At 43.0% G+C, this 21,446-nt stretch overlaps 1 protein-coding gene across 1 annotated transcript in view; it reads right to left on the bottom strand.

The window, feature by feature from the left end:
- LOC144678149 (protein nucleotidyltransferase YdiU-like) overlaps positions 1–21,446 on the bottom strand; it is a 126,130-nt gene that overhangs the window by 37,091 nt on the left and 67,593 nt on the right. Inside the window, exons 11-13 of the mRNA XM_078538042.1 lie at positions 15,443–15,526; positions 14,541–14,670; positions 1,402–1,446 (exon numbers count right to left, since the gene is read on the bottom strand). Coding sequence (XP_078394168.1) covers positions 1,402–1,446; positions 14,541–14,670; positions 15,443–15,526 — 259 coding nt within the window. The remainder of the gene's footprint in view (positions 1–1,401; positions 1,447–14,540; positions 14,671–15,442; positions 15,527–21,446) is intronic.

The following is a 21,446-nucleotide window of genomic DNA, read 5'->3' as shown; positions in this document are numbered from 1 at the left end:
TCTCATAACACAGTCTACAGCCACCTGTGGTTCAATTTCCTTAATGCCTGTATCCATCAGCAAACTTACTGCTGAATGGGTGTGTGAACCTCCAAACTGTAGGATATCAATTGAGCTGGGTATTAATGGTTTCCAACATAAACAGGCAGTGGAATGCTATTAGGATGCAGGGTTTGCTGACCTTTTACCCATTATTGGAAAGGGCTCTGCTAAAATAGAACCCTTTAATCAAACTACTGCCCAACAGCTCATTTTTAACCTCCTTCTTGTTATGAAATACTTGGTCATCACTTTAAACACATGCACAGTTAAAACTGAGATCTGATTTATGGGGAATCATAAAGTACCAGGCCTGCAAACCATCACTTTGTGGTGCAGTATATTATTCCTTAGAATGCCCCTTGAGCAAGACATTGGCAGGGGTAGCATAATGGTAACATTACTGGCCTGGTAATGCAGAGGCCCAGCCTAATGCTCTGGGCTCATGGGTTCAACTTCCACCCTGGCAGCTGGTGGAATTTAAATTCAATAAATAAATCTGGGAATATAAAGCTAGTCTCAGTAATGGTGAACATGAAGCTATCATTGATTGTTGTGAAAACCCATCTGGTTTACTAATGCCCTTCCTTTAGAGGAGGAAATCTGCTGTCCTTACCCAAACTCCAAAGCACAACCATGTGGTTGACTCTTAATTGCCCTCTGAAAATGCCTAGCAAGTCACTCAGTTCAAAGGCAATTAGGGATGGGCAACTAAAATGGTGACCTTGTCAACAGTGCCCATGTTCCATGAAAGGCTAAGAAAAAAATTATGACCGACCACAGCTCAAGCTTTGATTTACTGACTTTCCTGCTCTGTATGGCTTAGCATGACACTATACAAAGCATTTAACTACTGTGTCAGTGCAGCAGTCAAAATTGGGTTTTAAGGTGTTCTGTGATACATTCATTCATGCTGGAATTTATTTAACTGTTCTTTTTTTTCCTCTCCTTGGGTGTCCCTGTGCTATGGCAGTTTGGGTCACTGGCAACAGTTTCAGCTCAGATTTGGGAAGTTATGAGTTCAAACCCTACTGTAGGGTTTGAGCATATAATCCTGAAAAACATTTCAGTGCAGCACAGAGGAAGGCCATCTTTCAGAAGAGACTTAGAAATGGGCCTATATAGCTGCTCGTTAAGCACAAAATGCAAAGAAGTTCAGTAAGGTCTACTGGTGCTAAGGCTAACATCATTCTTCAATTAAAACAGATTAATTGGTTCATACTTTCCTTTACAGATTGGGGAACTTGCTGCATGCACATTCATTGCCATGTTACCTAAATAGCCACAGTGACTACCCTGAAAAATAATTGATTATTTACTAATAATAATTATCTCCTCATATAAATGAAAATTAACACTTACCCGGTTTGATAAAGACCAGGATACCCTTCTAATATTTGTTCAGCCCTAGAAATCCAATAGAAAACAAGTAACATTTTGTCAAAAATATTGCAAGCGGGAAATTGAATTATGTCTTATTTTAGGTTTTAGGTTGTGGTAGGACACTTATGGCATTGCTCGCACTAAGTAATTTATTGTGTTTTTACCACAAAATCATTGTGTCCTATCTTTCTATAAACTGTTTAAAGTCTTAACATTTAAAGTTTTAATGTATACTTTTTGTGCATGTTTTTGTCACACGTTATCATTCTGTATAGTTTGGCCCTTAAACATGGTGGAAATAAAAATCTGAACAGTGCTACTTCCATGCCTTCTGATAAACAGCAGTATTGGCTAATCATGAGATCAAGTCACCCAGTCATGCTCTCTGATAAAGGAGTTATAGATCATGACAACGATAACTTTACTGAGTTAAAGGGTTTTGCTTTTAACGTTCCTCAAAAAAGGTGACCATACATACTGCTTTGAACTGATTTGCGCGTTTAAGGGGTAGGTGGCTTTAGAACTGAAGATGATATTTGATCAAAATCAAATCTATTATTTTTTATTCATTTGCAGGATGTGGGTAATTGCTGCCTAGAATGTATTGTCCGTCCCTAATTGCTCTTGAGAAGGTGGTGGTGAACTGCCTTCTTTAACCACTGCAATCCATGTAGTGTAGGTACACCCACAGTGCTGTTAGGGAGGGAGTTTCAGGCTTTTGACCCAGCAACAGTGAAGGAACATTAATATATTTCCAAGTCAGGATGGTGAGTGGCTTGGAAGGGAATTTCCAGGTGGTGGTGTTCACATGTGTCTGCTGCCCTTGTCCTTCTAGATGATAGTGGTCGTAGGTTTGGAAGGTGCTGTCTAAGGAGGCTTGGTGAGTTTCTGCAGTATACCCTGTATATGGTACACATTGCTGCCACTGTCGGTGGTGGAGGGAGTAAATGTTTGTGGATGGGTGCCAATCAAGCGGGTTGCTTTGTTCTGGATGGTGTCAAGCTTCTTAAGTGTAGTTGGAGTTGTACTCATCCAGGCAAGTGGAGAGTGTTCCATCAGACTCCTGACTTGTGCCTTGTAGATGGTGGACAGACTTTAGGGAGTCAGGAGGTGAGTTACTCGCTGCAAGGTTCCTAGTCTCTGACCTGCTCTTCCACCCACAGTATTTAGATGGCTAGTCCAGTTCAGTTTCTGGTCAATGGTAACTCCCAAGATGTTGATAGTGGGGGATTCAGCGATGGTAATGCCATTGAATGTCAAGGGGCAATGGTTAGATTCTCTCTTGTTGGAGATGTTCATTGCCTGGCACTTGTGTGGCGCAAATGTTATTGCCACTTGTCAGCCTAAGCCTGGATATTGTCCAGATCTTGCTGCATTTGGACATGGGCTGCTTCAGTATCTGAGGAGTTGCGAATGGTGCTGAACATTGAGCAATCATCAACGAACATGCCCACTTCTGAGCTTAACGATGGAAGGAAGGTCAATGATGAAGCAGCGAAGTTGGTTGGGCCAAGGACACTATCTTGAGGAACTCCTACAGTGATGTCCTGGAACTGAGATGATTGACCTCCAATAAAAACAACATTTGTGTCAGGTATGACTCCAACCAGTGGAGAGTTTCCCCCTGACTCCCATTGACTCCAGTTTTACAAGGGCTCTTTGACAGAAACATAGAAGCAGGAGTAGGTCATTTGGCCCTTTAAGTCTGGTCCACCATTCAATATAATCATGGCTGATCCTCTATCTCAAGGCCATACTCCCGTTTTCTCTCCATACCCCTTGATGCCTTTAGAGTCTAGAAATCTATCTATTTCCTTCTTAAACATATTCAGTCACTTGACCTCCACAGGCCTCTGTGGTGGAGAATTCCACAGGTTTACCAGCCTCTGGGTGAAGAAGTTTCTCCTCATCTCAATCCTAAATGGCCTATCCCATATCCTGAGATTGTGACCCCTTGTTCTAGAACCCCCAGCCAGAGGAAACATCATCCCTGCATCCAGTCTGTCCAGCCCTGTCAGAATTTTACACGTTTCAATGAGATCCCCTCTCATTCTTCTAAACTCCAGTGAATACAGGCCTAGTTGACCCAATCTCTTCTCATGCAACAATCCTGCCATCCCAGGAATAGTCTGGTGAACATTCGTTGCACTCCCTCTGTGATAAGTATATCCTTTCTTAGGTAAGGAGGCCAAAACTGCATGCAATACTCCAGGTGTGGTCTCACCAAGGCCCTGTGCAGCTGCAGTAAGACATCCTTGCTCCTGTACTCAGTCCTCTCACAATGAAGGCCAGAATACCATTTGCCTTCTTAACTGCTTGCTGCAACTGCATGCTTGTTTTCAGTGACTGGTGTACAAGGGCACCTAGGTCCCTTTGTACATCAACATTTCCCAACTATCAGCATTGAAATAATACTCTGCCATTCTGCTTTTCCTACCGAAGTGGATAACTTCACACTTATTCACGTTATACCATATCTGCCATGTATTTGCCCACTCAACTTGTCTAACTTGCCTTGAAGCCACTTAACATCCTCCTCACCACTCACATTCCCAGCTAGTTTTGTGTTGTCAGCAAACTTGGAAATATTACATTTGGTTCCCTCATCCAAATCATTGATATATATTGTGAATAGCTGGGGCCCATGCACTGGTCCTTGCAATACCTCAACAGTCACCGCCTGCCATTCCAAAAAAGACCCACTTATTCCTACTCTCTGTTTCCTGTCTGTTAACCAATTCTCAATCCCGCTAATGTATTAGCCACAATCCCATGTACTTAGCGCTATCTATCGCTTTGCTGTTTATGCTGTTTGGCATGCAAGTAGTCCTGTGTTGTAGCTTCACCAGGCTAAAGCCTCATTTTTAGGTATGCCTGATGCTACACTCAGTCAAATGCTGCCTTGATGTCAAGGGCAGTCATTCTCACATCACCTCTGGAGTTCAGCTGTTTTGGCCAAGATTGAACCAAGGCTGTAATGAGGTCAGGAGCTGAGTGGCCCTGGAAAAACCCAAACTGAATATCGGTGAGCAAGTTACTCCTAAGCAACTGCCCCTTGATAGCACTGTTGATTTTACTGATGTTCGAGAGTAGACTGATGGGGTGGTAATTGGATGGGTCGGATTTGTCCTGCTTTTCATGTACAGGACATACTTGGGCAATTTTTCACATTGCCGGGTAGATGCCAGTGTTGTAGCTGTACTGGAATAGCTTGGCTAGGGGCACGGAAAGTTCTGGAGCACAGGACTTCAGTACTATTGCCAGAACATTGTCAAGGCCCATAGTCTTTGCAGTATCCAGTGCCTTCACCCATTTCTTGATATCACATGGAGTGAATTGAATTGGTTGAAGACTGGCATCTGTGATGCTGGGTACCTACAGAAGAGGTCGAGTTGGATTATCCATTTGGCATTTCTGGCTGAAGATTGTTGCAAATGCTTCAGCCTTATCATTTGCACTGATGTGCTGGGCTCCCCATCATTGAAGATGGAGATATTTGTGGAGCCTCCTCCTCCAGTGAGTTGTTTAATTGTCCACCACCATTTACGGCTGCATGTGGCAGGACTGCAGAGCTTAGATTCTGATCCCTTGGTTGTGGAATCGCTTAGCTCTATCGCTTGCTGCTAATGCTGTTTGGCACATAAGTAGTCCTGTGTTGTAGCTTCACCAGGTTGAAATCTCGGCCAGAATTTTTACCTTGATGGGCGGGTGGGCCCCACCGGCACGGCGGCGGGCGGGCAGCTGAACTCTGCCGCGGAAATGGAGCCCGCCGCCATTTTGAGTGGGCGGGCCAATTAAGGCCCGCCCAGCGGCCTGCCCGATAGGAAGTGCTATTCGCTTCCTGTGCGGGGAGTGGAAGGATTCCCTATCTGTCAAAGTGCGCTCTTTCGCGTATGCGCGCAAGAGCGCACTGCTCCCTGAGACTAAGTGCTGTCTCAGGGAGATTACTGACAGTGTAAAAAACATCAAAAATAGAAAAATAGAAAAATTATTAATATGTCCCCCTCATGTGACAATGTCACACGAGATGGGAAATGTTAATAAAAAGGACATAAACTTTATTAAAGTTTTTAAAAACGGACGTGAAACCTTATCCCGCCAGTGGATGAGGTTTCATGTATTATCAGAAGCTCGCTGGGGCTACTGGCCTGCCCGCCAGCTTTAAGATTGGACGGGCAGAGTCTTTAATTATCTTAATCATCCTGTCAATGGCCTTAATTGGCTATTGACAGGTCGGCGGGTGGACAGCTGATTTCGCTGTCCACCCGCCTTCCTCAATATTTAAATGGACCGGGATGACGTCATCCCAACGTCATCCCGTGTCATTTTCCCGTCGGTGAGTGGGCCCCGCCCCCAAATTGCCGACGGGAAAATTCTGCCCCTCATTTTTATGTATGCCTGATGCTGCTCCTGGCATGCCCTCCACACTCTTCATTGAATATTCAATAACAAAATCCTTATTTGCCTCAATTCCATTTTAAGATACATTTTGTGAAGTCTTAAAATAATTTTTCTAATTCATTCATGGGATGTGAGCATCGCCAGCAAGGCCAGCACTTACTGCTCATCTCTAATTGCCCTTGAGAAGGCGCTTGGTGTTAATTGTATAAGTTAAGTGTACACAGGTGAAGGGCACTCATTGGATATTTGCGCACATATAAATAGACACTTATTGATACTGGTGATGAGTTGTAGAGTTAGGAGCTATATATTTGTAATGTCTCAATTTATGAATAAATCTAACTGATTTAAGATTGAGTTATGTTTGTTTGTCCTCCTTCACAAACTGGCTGTTAAGAAGTTAAACATGGTAGCATGGAATGGGTGCCTAAAGGTGAAGGTTGGAAACTAAGAAAAATGTTTTTTAAGATAGGTTTTGTGAAGAATGGCTGAAAGCAACTCTAAATTGTCAGGGTATGATTATCTGCCAATGTTTTCAGAGTCTGAACCTTATGACCAGTGGAAGATTGAGGTGAATATGTAAACACCGGTTACGTCTCTACCAAGGAGGAAACAGGTATGGACTTGACATTGTTGCTTCCTGAGAAAAGTAGGATCAGGAGCAAAGTATTTTGAGAGCTGGAAGCCTGTCAGTCAGATACTGAGGAACGTTAGGTTCTATTTGGTTCTTCTATTAAGTTACATGGATGAAATTTACCAGAAAGATAATCTATTGGATGCCTATGAGCCATGATTAGATTTTGAAAGACATACGATCATTCCATGGAGGAATATATTATGGACTTTAACAGACTGTACAAAAGATTGCAGAAATTCAATTTGGACATTCCTTGTTTAGAGTTCGCATTTAAATTTCTTGATTGTGTTAAGATGTCACAGGTGGACAAGGTCCTGGTCTTAATTGGGGTTTAGTTCTCAGAAAGAAACTCCCATTTGGAGCAGATATCTGCTGTCTGCTGCCTTGAAAGAAATTCTGGGAAGCAATAATTTTCAGCAGCCTTGACGGCACAAATGGGGCATTTCGGCATGTTACAAAGAATGGAGGACTCAATGACTGTCACATTTCAAGATTGTCCATATATTGGACACAGGTGTCAGTACAAAGGAAGAGTTATAGAGAGGAGATATGAAGATGAGAGCACTTCTAGCAGATCTGGATACCAGCAGACAACAGGGTCACAGCAGCAATAGTAGGTGAATGGACCCCATGAAGGCCCGGGAAACAGTTAACAGGTGCTTCAGGTGTGACTCAAAATATCATGATGTGATGAACTGCCCAAAGAGAAGCAGCGGGGTTCCTGAAGTGGCGAATGACACAAGGAATTCGTAGGCTGAAGATGATGAAAATGATCAGTCTGAAGGAATTGTAGTAGTCACAAGAAGCTAGTCCGGTGATGAGCGTATCAGTCACAGATTCATTTAACTGTGTGGTGTTAGATAATGATTGCACCTCGAAAATATGGGGAATAGACTGATTAAAATGTTATCTAGATTCACTCAGTAGTGAGGATCAACATAAGGTCAGGGAATATGAAAATTCTACTTATTTTCAGTTCGGGGATGACAACACATTGAGGTCACTAAAAAGAGTGGTGATTCTATACAAAATGGTCAAAGCAAGCCACTTCATTAGTACTCTAGTGAGATACCTTTGCTGTTAAGTAAGCCTTCCATGAAAAAGGCACAAATTAAACTGAACATAGAGCATTATAAAGCAATTGTTTTTGGAAAGTCAATGGATCTGTATTTTACCCAAATCAGGATATTATTGTATCCCCTTAAAATTGGCATTCTTGTGTCTGTCCTGATGAGTGCAAGATGAATAGCTTCGACAGCATGTCTTTTTTTTCAGCAATAATCAAGTTCATACTACCAAGCGACTATTTGCAAACTTGATGTTTCTAATCGGAATGTTAGAGAACTAATGCGGTCAGGAGATAAGAATCAGAAAGATAAAAAGCAAACTGTTTTAAAGCTGCACATATAATTTGCTCACCCTTCTTGTCAAAGATTAAAAATTCTGCTACAAGATGTAGGTATGCTTGATGACAAACATTCAAGGCTCATCGAAGAGATTAGTGCAAAATGTGGAATATGTAATAAGTATCGGAGGACACCAACACATCCTATTGTAAACTTTTCGTTGGCATATGACCTTTAACTAGGTAGTTGCCATGGATCTAAAGGTATGAGGCAAAGACAGGAATATTTTCATTCTATATTTTACAGGCATGGTAACCAGATTTAGTCTTTCTACAATAATACGTGGTGAGGACAAAAGAATGATTGTAAATAAATTCATGGAGAAATGATAGGAACTGTGTTTGGAGCACTAGCTGTTTCTGACTGATAATGGAGGGGAATTTGCTAATGACGTGTTTCAAAACGTGTGAGAAAAATGAACATTGTGGTAATGAATAACACAGCTGAAAGTCCTTTCAGCCATAGGACCCTGTGAAAGGAATCACATGGTAATAGAGGAATTGCTGCATAAAATCTTCACAGATCAACCAAACTACAAGTTGACAACTGCACTGGCATGAGCAGCTCATGAAAAGAATTAATTTCAGATGATTGGAGGGTATAGTCCCTATCAATTGCTCTATGAGAGGAATCCAAAATCCCCCTGCCCTGGTAGGGACTAAGATTAGTTAATTGCATCTGTTCTGATGAGTGCAAGACAAAAAACTTTGACAGCATGTCTCTTTTCTCAGAAATACTCAAGTTTTGTATTACCAAGGGACTATTTGTGTTCCTGAGGCAAAGGTACAACAAAGACCAAATTCAGATATCAACAGGATAGTTCGACTCACAGGTTCCAGAAGAGGGCGGTCTTGTAAAGTAGTGCTTTATAGAGAATACGGAGAATCAGCTTTTTTCTTCTTTGATTTGTTTTGATGTATTTTTGTAAGAATATTACTTGTTAAGTTTTAGTTAAAGAAGAAAAAAAGAGAATCTGTGAATTGTATAAGTTAAAGTTCAGTGTACACAGTTGAGGGGGCACACATTGGATAATTACTTGTGCATATATAAAGAGACATTTATTGACATTGGTGGGGGTGGGGGGGGTTTGTAGAGTTAGGAGCTATACATTTGTAATGTCTCACTTTTTGAATAATCTAAAACTCAGTAAAGATTGACCTTTGGTTTCCTTCACCTACTGGCTGTAAGAAGTTTAATATTTGGCACTCTTTGGGTTAGGTTTCTGAGCCCTTATATGCCACGAGTATGCTTTGGAAAAGTTGTTCACCAAATGCCCACCATTCTTCAATGTGAACATCCAGTAGACAACCTGAAAAATCAACTCTATTAGGTGAAAAAAAAAACATTCAATGGTACCAACATTATATTACTCATCAACTATATATTATATGTACATGTAGTGGGGATGAATATAGTCCCAGTTTTCCCTTTCCAAATGATTTTTTATTTAAAGTCCACCCAAGGAGTCAGTTTAACAGTTAACAACCAAAATTTAACAGCAGTGGAACTGTCTCAATAACTCGAGCACCCCATCCACACTGGATACTCAATTAACAACAAAGTATCTTGCTCTATAAACTACACTGAAACACAATAAAAGTGCTTACGTTTCCATTAGTAGATACCATATATGGCTACTTACACTGGGTATAAGTATATAAACACAGACATGGCACTCAAGACCATAAAATAGGTTTGCATCTTGATGAGGGCACTTCACTGCTGCAGCATTGGCTCTGTTATTTACAGGGAGAGTGGAGTTTTGGACAGAAAACCCAGAAGTAAAGGTCTCCCAGACATTCTGCTGAAATTAACACCACAAGCTTTTCTCACCAGGTTTCCAATCCAACATCTAGCCTCCAGCCGGTAAGCCTGCGACACGAGGCTACAGTTGAGATGGAGTGAGATACCATAATTGGGGGGAATGGTGGAATCATGGATGGCAGGGTAGGAAAAGAGATCGTGGATAGGTTGGTGGGAAAAAATATCTTGGTCAGGGAAATAGATGGTCATCAACGGAAGAAATCGTAGTTGAGCAAAGATTGTAGTCAAGGTAAGAAATTGCAGTCAAATAAAGAAATTTGGTTTGAGATTGGTTGAGATTGAAGACTGGAAAGTGACTGCAGTCAAAGGAAGAGATCGCAGTCAGGGGAGAGATCACTGGCAATGGAGTGATCATGGTCAGGGGTGAGAAATTGTGGAGGTGGGGGGAATTGGAGGCATAGTTGGAGAGCAATGGGGTTGTGAGGGTTGGATAAGTGCAGGAAAGGAAGCAGGTAAGCTTGTTGAGCCTAAAGGAAACATTTCGGCTCTTCCTGGCCCACATGCACTTACCTTATGGATCCAGACATTCTAGCCTCCTTTTATTTGTTGTGTTTTGCAAGCCTCTAGATACCCAGACAAAATGGGTAAAAAAGACGGTAAAAATGGAAGCAAGCAGCTTCCTTAAAACATTTACTGGTTGTCCAGACTCCTGAACGTGAATTTGTTAAAATGTTAAAATGTAAGTGGTAAGGTTGTGGTCAGTTTTGAGATTTTAAAATTTATTTACTTCGTATCCACATCCAACTCATCCATCTTTGAAATTAAAATTACCTTCACTGTTGCATAATAATGGGACTTCATCCTTCCTAATTTAACCATTTATGTTTGAAAAGGGACAAACTTCCATTAGCACATCGGGGCTCCACTTAGAATGAGCCAGGTGCTATGGGAGAAAAAAGTAACAGATTACTAAGAGGGAACAAATTTAAGAAGCAGAAAGTGTTGCAGGATGAGAGCACTTAGCAGGAGATGATCCTTAGCTGCCTGATTGCAGACATTATAGTCTTTTAGCTAGATTGTTGCTATGTGTGTAAATTGCTCTATTACATTTCCTCTCTGAGTGGATGAAAAGAATACCCAGCGGCAATCAGCAGCACCTAGAAGATTGGGTGAAAAGAGGACCCAGAAACAGTCAGTAGCACCTAAGAGCTATCCATTCCAGTCCAGACTGTGGCACCAGAGCGGAGCGACTGCATTGTGAGGGAAATCAAAGTATAACATCACAAGAAAACAGTTAAGTGATTGGTTGGTGAATATTTTGCTCAGTTACCTTCAAAACTAATGTCATTGATTATTAATTGTAAGACTTTATTAGTTGTAATACGGTTTACCAACAGTAGTAAAGGTTATTGGGGGTGCAGTGCATGTTAACTATAAATTAAGAAAAATAAATTAACACATAATAAAGATGGCAGGGTAGATGATGTGTTGTGATAGCAGAATGAGGGCGCTCCTGGATGCAGGGTAAACACATCTGCAGTGAATCTCTGCGGCTTGAGGTTCTTCGGCTCACAGTCATTGCGCTGGAGCTGAACTGCGGACACTGTGATGCATCAGGGAGGAGGAAAGTTACCTGGATACTTTGTACTAGGAGGCAGTCATAGCTCTTAGGATACGGTCTTCTCATTTAGTCAGTGGTCAGGGACACGGGGGTGTGACTGCGAGTGAGGCAGGTATGGGGACCGAGAAGGTAGAAATGGAAGAGCCTCAGTATTTGCAATTGTCCTACAAGTTTGAGGTTCTTGCAGCCTGCATGGATGAAAGTGGTGGCCGCAGGGTGAATGAGCAAAGTGACCATGGCATCATGGTTCAGTAAGCCATTCAAGCAGGGGGAGTTAATAGGAATGTAGTAGGGGTAGGGGGCAGTATAATCAGGAGGATGGACAAACTTCTCTGCAGCCAAGAGCAGGAGTCCAGACGGCTGTGTTGTCTGCCTGGCGCCAGAGTTCGGGACATCTGCTCTGGAGTGGAGAGGAACTTGTAGTGCAAGTAGGAGGATACAGAGGTTGTGGTCTATGTAGGTACCAATGACATAGGTAGAACTAGGAAAGAGGTTCTGCTGAGTGACTACGTGCTGAAGATCATGGCTGATCTTCTTGAGTTTCAATTTCCACATTCCCATCTACCCCCGATAACCTTTGATTCCCTTGCCTAACAAGAATCTATCTACCTCTGCCATAAAAATATTCAATGATCCCATCTCCGCCTTCTGAGGCAGAAAGTTCCAAAATCACACAACCCTCAAAGAAAAAATTTCTCCTCATCTCTGTCTTAAAAGCACACCCCCTAATTTTAAAACAGTGCCCCCTAGTTCTGGACTCACCCACAAGAAGCAACATCCTTTCGATGTCCACCTTGTTAAGGCCATTCGGGATCTTGTATACTTCAATCAAATCACCCTTCACTCTTCTAAACTCCAGTGGAAATAAGCCCAGTCTGTCCAACCTTTCCACATAAGACAACCCATCCATTCCAGGTATCAACCTAGCAAACCTCCTCCAAACCACCTCCACTGCATTTACATCCTTCCTTAAATAAGGAGACCAAAACTGCACACAGTATTCAAGGTGAAGTCTCACCAACATCCTGTATAGCGGAAGCATAACATCCATACTTTTATCTTCAATCCCTCTCATAATAAAGGATAGCATTCCATTAGCCTTCTTAATTACTTGCTGTATCTGCATACTAACTTTTTGTACTAGAACACCGAAATCTCTCTGACCTCATAATTATGCAGCCATTCTCCATTTAAGTAATACTCTGATTTTTTGTTCTTCCTCCCAAAGTGAACAACTTCACATTTTCCCATATTAAACTCCATTTTCCAGATCTTTGCCCACGCACTCAATGGAATGGAATATAAAAGTAGGGATGTTTTCTAATTATAACAGTTGCACAGGTTATGATGAGACCACACCTCGAGTACGGTGTATATTTTGGTCTCCTTATTTGAAAAAGGTTATAATTGCATGAGTCTTTGGAACTCTCTTCTCTGGAGAGCGGTGGAAGCAGGGTCATTGAATATTTTTAGAGGTAGGCAGATTTTTGACTAACAAGAGAGTCAAAGGTTATCAGTATAGGCGGAATGTGGCTTGACGCCAGAATCAGATCAGCCATGATCTTATTGAATGGCAGAGCAAGCTTGAGGGACTGAATGGCCTATTCCGGCTCCTAATTTGTATGTATGTATATTCCTGCCTTCTACTGAACCAAGCCACCTGAATTGGGATTTATGTATGTGGAGAGACCTGATGCTAAATAAACAATTAATTTTTTTAACTAATCTATTTTTGGTGTGGTTAACCATACTAGAGACTAAGGCACAAATCCCCTCTCCCTGGCCAGTGAATTGAAGTTGGGTTCACCAGAGATAGGTCAGTAGGGAGGTACTTGAGATAAAAATTCACAGGTCCAGGCCTTATCCTTAGTGACACATCTAAACAATTTCCCAACACTAGCAAGATTTTTTTCCCCATCTTGATGAGCACAAAAGTCATACCCAAAATAAGTTAAAAATAAAAACAGAAATCATACACAAAAATAGGAAGGACAGAAATACAAATGTTATTGTAAACAAACACACTGGGAAACATTCATAAAATCTTCTACATTAAAAAATGTATAACTTGTGGAATAAATGCCATTGTTATAGTACTGCAAACATCCATCTGTTTATCAGAACATTTCTGAATTATTAGGCTGATTCTGAAAAATGTACAGTCAGAGTCCCACATCAAAAGCAAACAGAAGGGTGGAGCTACTAATGGCTTAAGTGGGCTCACCCAATGACTCACTTGTTAAAGTCAGCATGTGGCTGAACCATGCTGTTCTTTATGGGTTAGGCCATAATAGGCAGTATATTTCATTTATTAAAAACACTGTGGGGAAGAGGTACTGTAAATTTAATAACACAGTACTTAGTAGGTTATCATCGCGGATTTGGGTACTCAAGTAGCAAAGTATTTCAAAAAAGGTGCTTTATAAAGATCTGCATTTGGTTACTTGGGATAAAGAACATGATCCTGGAGCCTATGGTTTATTTAACAGGAGTTCAGTTAAGAAATCAGTTCACTCAATATTATACTAAAATATGCAAACTTTTCAAGTAATCATAGCATGGAGGAGAAATAGTTTCCAGAAAATTTTGGAAGATGTGTCCCAGGCGTTTGCAGAAAGTGAAACTGAAAGAGAAATCCAAATTCAATCTGATGTCAAACTCCAGATTAAACATGATAAGAAAAACAGCTATAAATAATTTGAACAATTCTTTTCAGTAAAATATCCAATGTAAATTTTTGAGAAAGCTAAGGCTAAAATAGCATTGAAAAACGTTTTCACTAAATCTTTGCAAGGAATTCTGGCCTCTTGCGCGTTCCTGATTTCATTCAGTCCACCATTGGCACCCGTGGCTTTAAACTCTAGAGTTCCCTCCCTGAACCTCGCTCCCTCTCTCTCCACCTTAAAATCTACCGACTTGGCCAACCTTTTGATCACCTATCCTCATATTTTTTTCTTATGGCTTAGTAGCCTGTGAACTGACTTGGAATATTTTACTATGATAAATGCAAGTAGTGGTTGGGTATAAAGCAGAATACAATCCCAAATGGCGTAATTTTTAATCCAGGGCAACAATCCATTAAATTCACAATTATCCTTACCATTACATGTTCCAGAATAAACAGGACTAAGATTGCTCCTAATTATAATTCCCAGTTCACATTAGAGGAAATACTTTGTGTAAACACTTCTTGGAGCCTAATTTTCAAACAGGAAAATACTGCTCAACTCCTGGTCATTATATTATGTTAGGAAGTCAGCTGGCATAGATGACTGGAAGTGCTACTCACAACAGCTGTTGCTTAAGGTCCAATAAAGGATTCAAAGCCTTCCTCAGTTTGTCGAGATTATATCTCCCAACATTGACTTGGTTCCCTATCTTGTACCGACCTTCATCGTCAGATGTATTTGGCACAAAATCTGGTTCAGGAAACATTAGAATTTGTTTAGATGGTTATTAATAGGAACATTATTAAATAGTAAAAAAAAATTATCCCCCATCTTTTAACCACAATTAAGTTGAAAAAAATGCATCCTTGGCCTGATACCATAGCACATGGTGTTAATTCAATGTATAATCCACATGCCCCAACTGTAATTTGTAGTATTTTACCTTCAAATAAATTTGTTGAATTTCTCATTCTTATTTCCTTTCCTGAAGTTAATGACTCATACAGGATAACAAGTCTGCATAGGCAATGACTCATGCTGAAGAACAATTCTGCATACAGTGACGGCCCTCTAATACATACCTAAGTGACCATTCTTCATGCTTGAGTAAAACACTGTCAGCTGGTTGAATTCATAAACTGAGATGGGTGGAGATATGGTGGAGGGGTGGTGATGGTGGTGTGTGGGGAAGAACACCACAGCTGAAGCCACTTTTATCCACAACCAATATCCTAATATGCACAATATCTAACAATGATGATCATTGGATAACAATCAAGAACGAAAGTCCCAACTAATTTTTTCCTTCCTAGCCTAGGACAGCAAGACCCCACCAAGATGAATATCTTTTTTAAATAATGTAAAATATGCAACAGTATGTTCTGCAAGATAACTCGGCTGCAATTTCCTTTTATATGAGTCAGCTGACCCTGACGATGGCATGGAACCTCACAAAAGTTGCACAATGCTATTGAAAGTGCAGGTTAATAGATGTTTTGCAGGGAAGAAATAAGATACTTACTAGGATCATAGAAATCCATAAAGCCAAAAGGACCATAATCTAATGTAACAGACAGTACACTGAAGTTGTCTGTATTGCACACACCTGAAATACAGAAAAGACAGAAAAATGCTGATCAATACAGATAGAGAAAGAGAAACAAAACAGATTGTAAGACACATACTAAGGGAAAGGTATCAGTTTAAAATCATCACACAAATTCATGCTTATAGAACCTGCCATCAGGAGAAGCTGCAAATGCTGATTGGATCTTCCCAATAGGAGGAAATCAGAGGGCGAGTCACATCAGGCAGCTTTTATGTGCCCTTGATTACGAACAGCATTGGAAACAAAACTGTAGTTGAAATTTTTCTGGCAGGAACTACCACCCCACAATGACAGAAACAAAGGGTGGAATTTAATGCAGGCGACCAGGCAATCAGACACTTAACTGGGCAGCGGCAGATCTACCCCAGGTAATGCCCCATGGCCCACTGAAAACTGCCAACTCTTCATTGTTGCCCAAGGCCCAGAATTGCCAAGGGACCCAGGCCACAGGTGAATGATGATGGGGTTGGGGGGTGGCAGGGGTCATGGGAAGAGGGATCGGCAGCACAGGTATGGGTCGGGGGCTCAGCGCCACCCCCCCCACCACCCCAACATTCTCAATGTTGGGTCCCTTGACCAGGAAGTGCCTGATCAGGATGCCTGATCAAGGGACCCTCGTGGGTTGAATGAAGAACCCACCCTGGGAGCCCACAAGCTACACAGTGAGACCCCACCCGCTGCTGAATGAATTTGATACGCTATATCTGCCTGAGTCTTCTCACCAAGGATTAATTGGGGCAGAGGCAGGATTGTGGCAGGGTCTCCACCCACCACCCTCCTGCCCGATTAAATACTTCCCCACCACCAAACCCGCCATGCAGAAGGGCATTAAATTTCGCCCAAAGTATTTTTGCTCAGTTGTGATATAGTGGCTGTTTCTTAAAATATAGTCATAGTAAATGGTTTAAAAACTGAGGTTATTGCATCAAGCTTATTTCTAAAACAAATCATTAGCCACAACAACAATAACTTAAAATTTATGCAGTGCCTAATAAAGCGTCTCAAGATACTTCACAGAAGCATTAAAAGCTAAACATGATATTGAACATCATACGGCGACGTTATCAGAAGACCAAAAGCTTATTTGTCAAAGGGATAGGTTTTAAGGAGTGTTTTAAAGGAAGAAAGAGAAGTAGAGAGGTGGGGAGGCATAGAATGGGTATTCCAGAGCTTAGGGCTTAGGCAACTAAGGGTGGAATCATTCCAGATTTTCACTAAGTGCAATAGCGGGCAGGAAAAGGACGTTTTACCCACAATGGAGGCTTTTTGCGCCATATCGTCCCATTCCCAGCGTGTCTGCCTCGTTAATTATGCATCCCTCAAGGAGTCAGGCCGGGGCACTCGGTCACCCACAGGGAGGAGGAGCAGCAGCTGGATACCACTGGGACATCCACTCAGGGATCTCAGAGGCTGTCCTCTCCCTCTGAGTCCCCTCTGCCTGTGACCCCAACAACCTCATCCTCTGTCACCACAGAGGGAGCAGCTGGCCCACAAGAGGACAGCCAAAGCAAGCCAGGGCCTTCAAGGCCTCGCGTCTCCAGAGGACCCACGCCAAAGTCATTAGAGGCAACAGGGCCAACCATTGCACAGGATGTCTCCACCTCTCCTGCAGATGTCAGGGCAGAAGAAGTGGTAGGTCTAGAAAAGTTGAGAATTTCTGATCGCAAGTGGTTGCATGGGTGAATTTTGTCACTTTATAGTCTGAAAATATATTCAGAGTAATGTGTAATGGTGTCTTTCAGCTTCACTCACAGGCTTCGCGAGTCCTCCCCTGCATCACCCCTCACTAGCAGTTCAGCTGCATTCAGCCGGATCACAAGTGATTCTGGAGGGAGAAGTGTGTGCGTGTGGCAGAGCCTTTCAAAGTCTCATGCAAGCATTCTCCCATGCACGCAGAATCTTCTTCCATCACACTCATCTCAATGTCCTAAGCATTTTCAATGCTATCTGCTGGGGTTCTTCTTCAGTTGTCCATCTGAGCTGACCTGCATCTCTGGCACCCACTGATCGCACTCCCATGCAGCACCAGTGCCCGCCCAACGCGAGGCTCCCCTCACTTTCGATTTCAAGAACATGGTGTAGTAAGGCTTCTTCTCATCTCCCCAATCCTTTCCCCTCTCCAGTCACCCATGTCCTTTGCCCCATCGCTGTTGACCCCCTTGGCATCACCTCCCATCTCCCCACTGTCACCTAGCAACCAGAACCCTTTCCTTTCCAGGATGTCCAGGTGAATGTGCACATTCCCTACCTGCCCGAGAACCCCACCCGCATCCACATTGACTTCCCCGACCTCCTCCTTCCCACCCCAGAGTCCATGTCTGCCTCCAAATCCCTACCAACCACCTTCGCCATCCCTTCTACCGCTATCATCCCTCACCTTCACCCTCCCACCGTTCTGGCTTATTTTGCCCCTCTCACACTCACCATTCCCTCCTACCATGCCCATCCTCAGTTCGCTCCCCAGGAGGTAGTCATTGATTCCACAGACCCCTCCCTTGCACATTCACCTGGACATCTGCCCCCACCCTTACTCCCACCTCCACTCTTACTCTGTCCTCCCACTGGACTTCTTCCTCTACTCTTACTCCCTCCCCACCCAGACTCCTTCCTCCCCCAGACTTCTTCCCCCCCGAACTCCTTCCTCTCCACGAACTCCTTCCCCCTGCCGGTCCTTCCCCCACCGAGCTCCTTCCCTTACACCTTCCTCCCCCATACCTACCTCCCAAGTTGCCGCATTCCCGTTACACCCTCATACCCCTGTACTCCCCCTCCCCCCGCCCCAAAAACTTTTGTTTCCCCACCCCCCCATCCCAGCCTCACCAACTCCGCAACATCTTCGGTCCCCCCTCCCAACCTCACCCCCACCCCGATACACCATCCTCTCCAAGCCAAACCAAGACCTTCCTCTCCCACTGCCTCCTCCGCCCCACCCAGGTACACCTTCCTCTCCCACTCACAGCTGGACCTCCCTCCTCCACCCCTCAAAGATCATCCGTAACAGCCCATGGCCAAAACCCTGATGTCCCAAAGCAAACCCCAAATATCAAAGGAGACCTCCCAGCTTCCATGACTTGCTTCGCAGCAAAGCCATGCTCATAAGAATCCACCCAGCATGTGATGCATGTGTTCCTCCTGGGTCCGGTAGCCCAGTAGCTGTAGGGCTCCAGCATCTTCTGTTCCTTGGATGTCTGTGATGTGAGCAAATCTCTAACAGACTTTTGCACGTCACACTTGTCACAACATGTCCTGGGCCGGCATGTTTTCCCGCTGAAGTGGGTGGTAAATTTGACATGGGGGATGATTCTGGCGAGCAGGGCTTATAATTAGGTGCAAATGTATTAAAATGACTTCCCCATGTGTAGCTGTGGGAAACGAAGCCCGTCATTGATGAGTGGAGCGGACGATCACAAACTGGTTTCGTGACAGTGTGAACCTGATTTTTGGCCTTTGACGCTGGATGCCAATCGAAATGGAAAACTCCGATCTAAAGGTGCAATTACCAACAGTGAAGCAATTAAAATTGGAGATGCTCAACAGGCCAGAATTAAAGGAGAGCAGATATCTCGGAAGGTTGTGGGGCTAGAGGAGATTACAGGGATAGGGATGGTGAGGTCACAGAGGGATTTGAAAACAAAGATGCAAATTTTAAAATCAAGACGTTGCTTGACCAGAAGCCAAATAGGTCAGCAAGCACAGCGGTGATAGGGAACGGGACTTGGTGCGAGTTATGACACGGGCACAGAGTTTTGAATGACTTGAAGTTTACCAAGGGTAGAATGTAGGAGACCATCCAGGTGTATGTTGGAATAGTCAACTCTAGGGGTAGCAAAGACATGAATGAGGGTTTCCGCTGCAGATGAATTGAGGCAGGGGTGAGGTCAGGTGATGTTATGGAGGTGGAAATAGGTAGTCTTAGTGATGGTGCGAATATGAGGACGGAAGGTCATCTCAGACATCAAGGTTGCAAATACAAAACAAAGCAAAATACTGCAGATGCTGGAAATCTGAAGTGAAAACAGAAAATGCTGGACATACTCAGCAGGTCAGGCAGCATTTGTAGAGGGAAACAGAGCTAACATTTCAGGTCAATGACTTCATCAGAACTGAGGAAAGATAGAAATGTAATAGGTTTTGAGCAAGTGAAATGATGGGATGGGGAGGAAGAACAAAAGGGAAGGTCTGTGATAGGGTGAAGCAGGAGTGATTAAATGACAAAAGGTTTCATGGTACAAAAGCCAGGCAGCATAAAGGGTATAGTAAAGAAACAAAAGACGTGACCAAATAAGGCGTGAATGGCTGGATAACAGCCATCCAAATGCAAAATGAAGGAATAAAGAAAGAAACAAGAAAAAAAAAACTGAACCAGCAAAAAAGAACATGAAACAAAATGGAGGCAGAGGTTATGATTTAAAATTGTTGAACTCAATGTTAAGTCCAGACGGCTGTAGAGTGCAAAGATGAGGTGCTGTTCCTCAAACTTGCATTGACCTTCTTCGGATCATTGTAGCTGGCCAGGAACAGAGAAGTCAGGGTGGGAGCAAGGTGGAGGACTGAAATGACAAGCAACAGGAAGCTCAGGGTTAGGCTTGTGAACATGCTGGCTTAATCTCAGACTGGTGCCAGGGAGAGGGTTAGAGTCAGTAGTAAAGGGAATGGACTCTGGAGCAGGAAGCAAAAACAATGAGCAGAGTTTAATGCTCGCAGCAGTGGGCTCGTCCACTGGCTGGAGAGGCAGTGGAAACCCCACCACCACCATTCTGCGCCATCAACACCCCCTGCCTCCCACCCCGACCCGATTTAGTGTGACTCATGCACTTATCTGATTGGAGTCGGGGTCCTTGTCATGTTCAGGACGGATATCCTGCCTCCGAGAGCTGCCACCCAAAAGCAGTGGGCACAGCTGGTATTGCAGAAGGCCCAGGCAGACAATTGGTGTTGGGGCCCAAGAAATAAGGTAAGTGAGGTTCATTTACTGGGACCAGACAGGAAGCAAGCAGAGTACTGTAAAATTCTACCTCATATATTCCTACTAACTCTTTTATGCAATATAATAAACTGATTCCATCTGAATTTGTTAGATGGGCGGTTGAGGGGTGGGTTTCAGTTTGAAAATCTCAGAAAATAAACCAATTAGTTTGAAACTCAAGAAAGACAGAGGGTAATAAAATTAATCTGAATTTCAAAGGAATTGCCAGACAGTTTGTTGACGAATGAACCAAGTCTGTCTAAAATAGGCAGGAAGCCTGGTGTTTTGCCTTCAAGTAAGTGAATAGGTGTGGGTGGTGAAGTGGGAGTGCAGAATTTGTCACTAAGTACAAAGAACAGCTTTTAAGGATGAAGCTTAATATGTTTGATAAAATCAAAGACTGAAACGATTTGAGAAGATCTGACGTCTACAAGGAGGTTACAAAAGATCCAAGGTGTGTGAGGAAGTCTATGAGAAGATCTGTGGTTTGTAAAGAGACAGAAGGAATTGGAGGTCTATGAGCTGGTCAGAAAACATTCACGTTCTATGAGAAAGTCAAAGAAAATCCAAGGTCTGTAAGGAAGCCTTAAGAAACTAGTGCCTGTCACCAACATTTGGTACGTGGTCTGCAAAAAACACAGAGATGTTGTGTGCAGTGGAGTGGGCCAGGGCAAAAAGGTGAGTGTGAGTTTGCAGGTGCCTCATAGGAAGATCTAAGCAGAGAATCAGCAGAGAAATCTTGGAAGAAGTAGCCAGAATGTGGGCAGCAAGAAACAAAACAGGGACTGTTACATTGAGTCAATGATACAAAGAGCTTTGCTCCAGGTATCAGAGATATTTGAGAAGCATGGAAAACAAGAGAGTTGGCAGTGGAAGTTAGCAGATTTTTAAGCTTATTGGGAGCTGGAAATTAGGAACATTTTTGTTCCTTTTTTGTGTTAGATACTCTTG

The sequence above is a fragment of the Cetorhinus maximus genome, chromosome 3, assembly GCF_964194155.1.
Source record: "Cetorhinus maximus chromosome 3, sCetMax3.hap1.1, whole genome shotgun sequence".
NCBI lineage: Eukaryota > Metazoa > Chordata > Chondrichthyes > Lamniformes > Cetorhinidae > Cetorhinus > Cetorhinus maximus.
The sequence above is the reverse complement of the archived record's forward strand: the minus strand, read 5'-3'. Positions and strand labels throughout refer to the sequence as shown.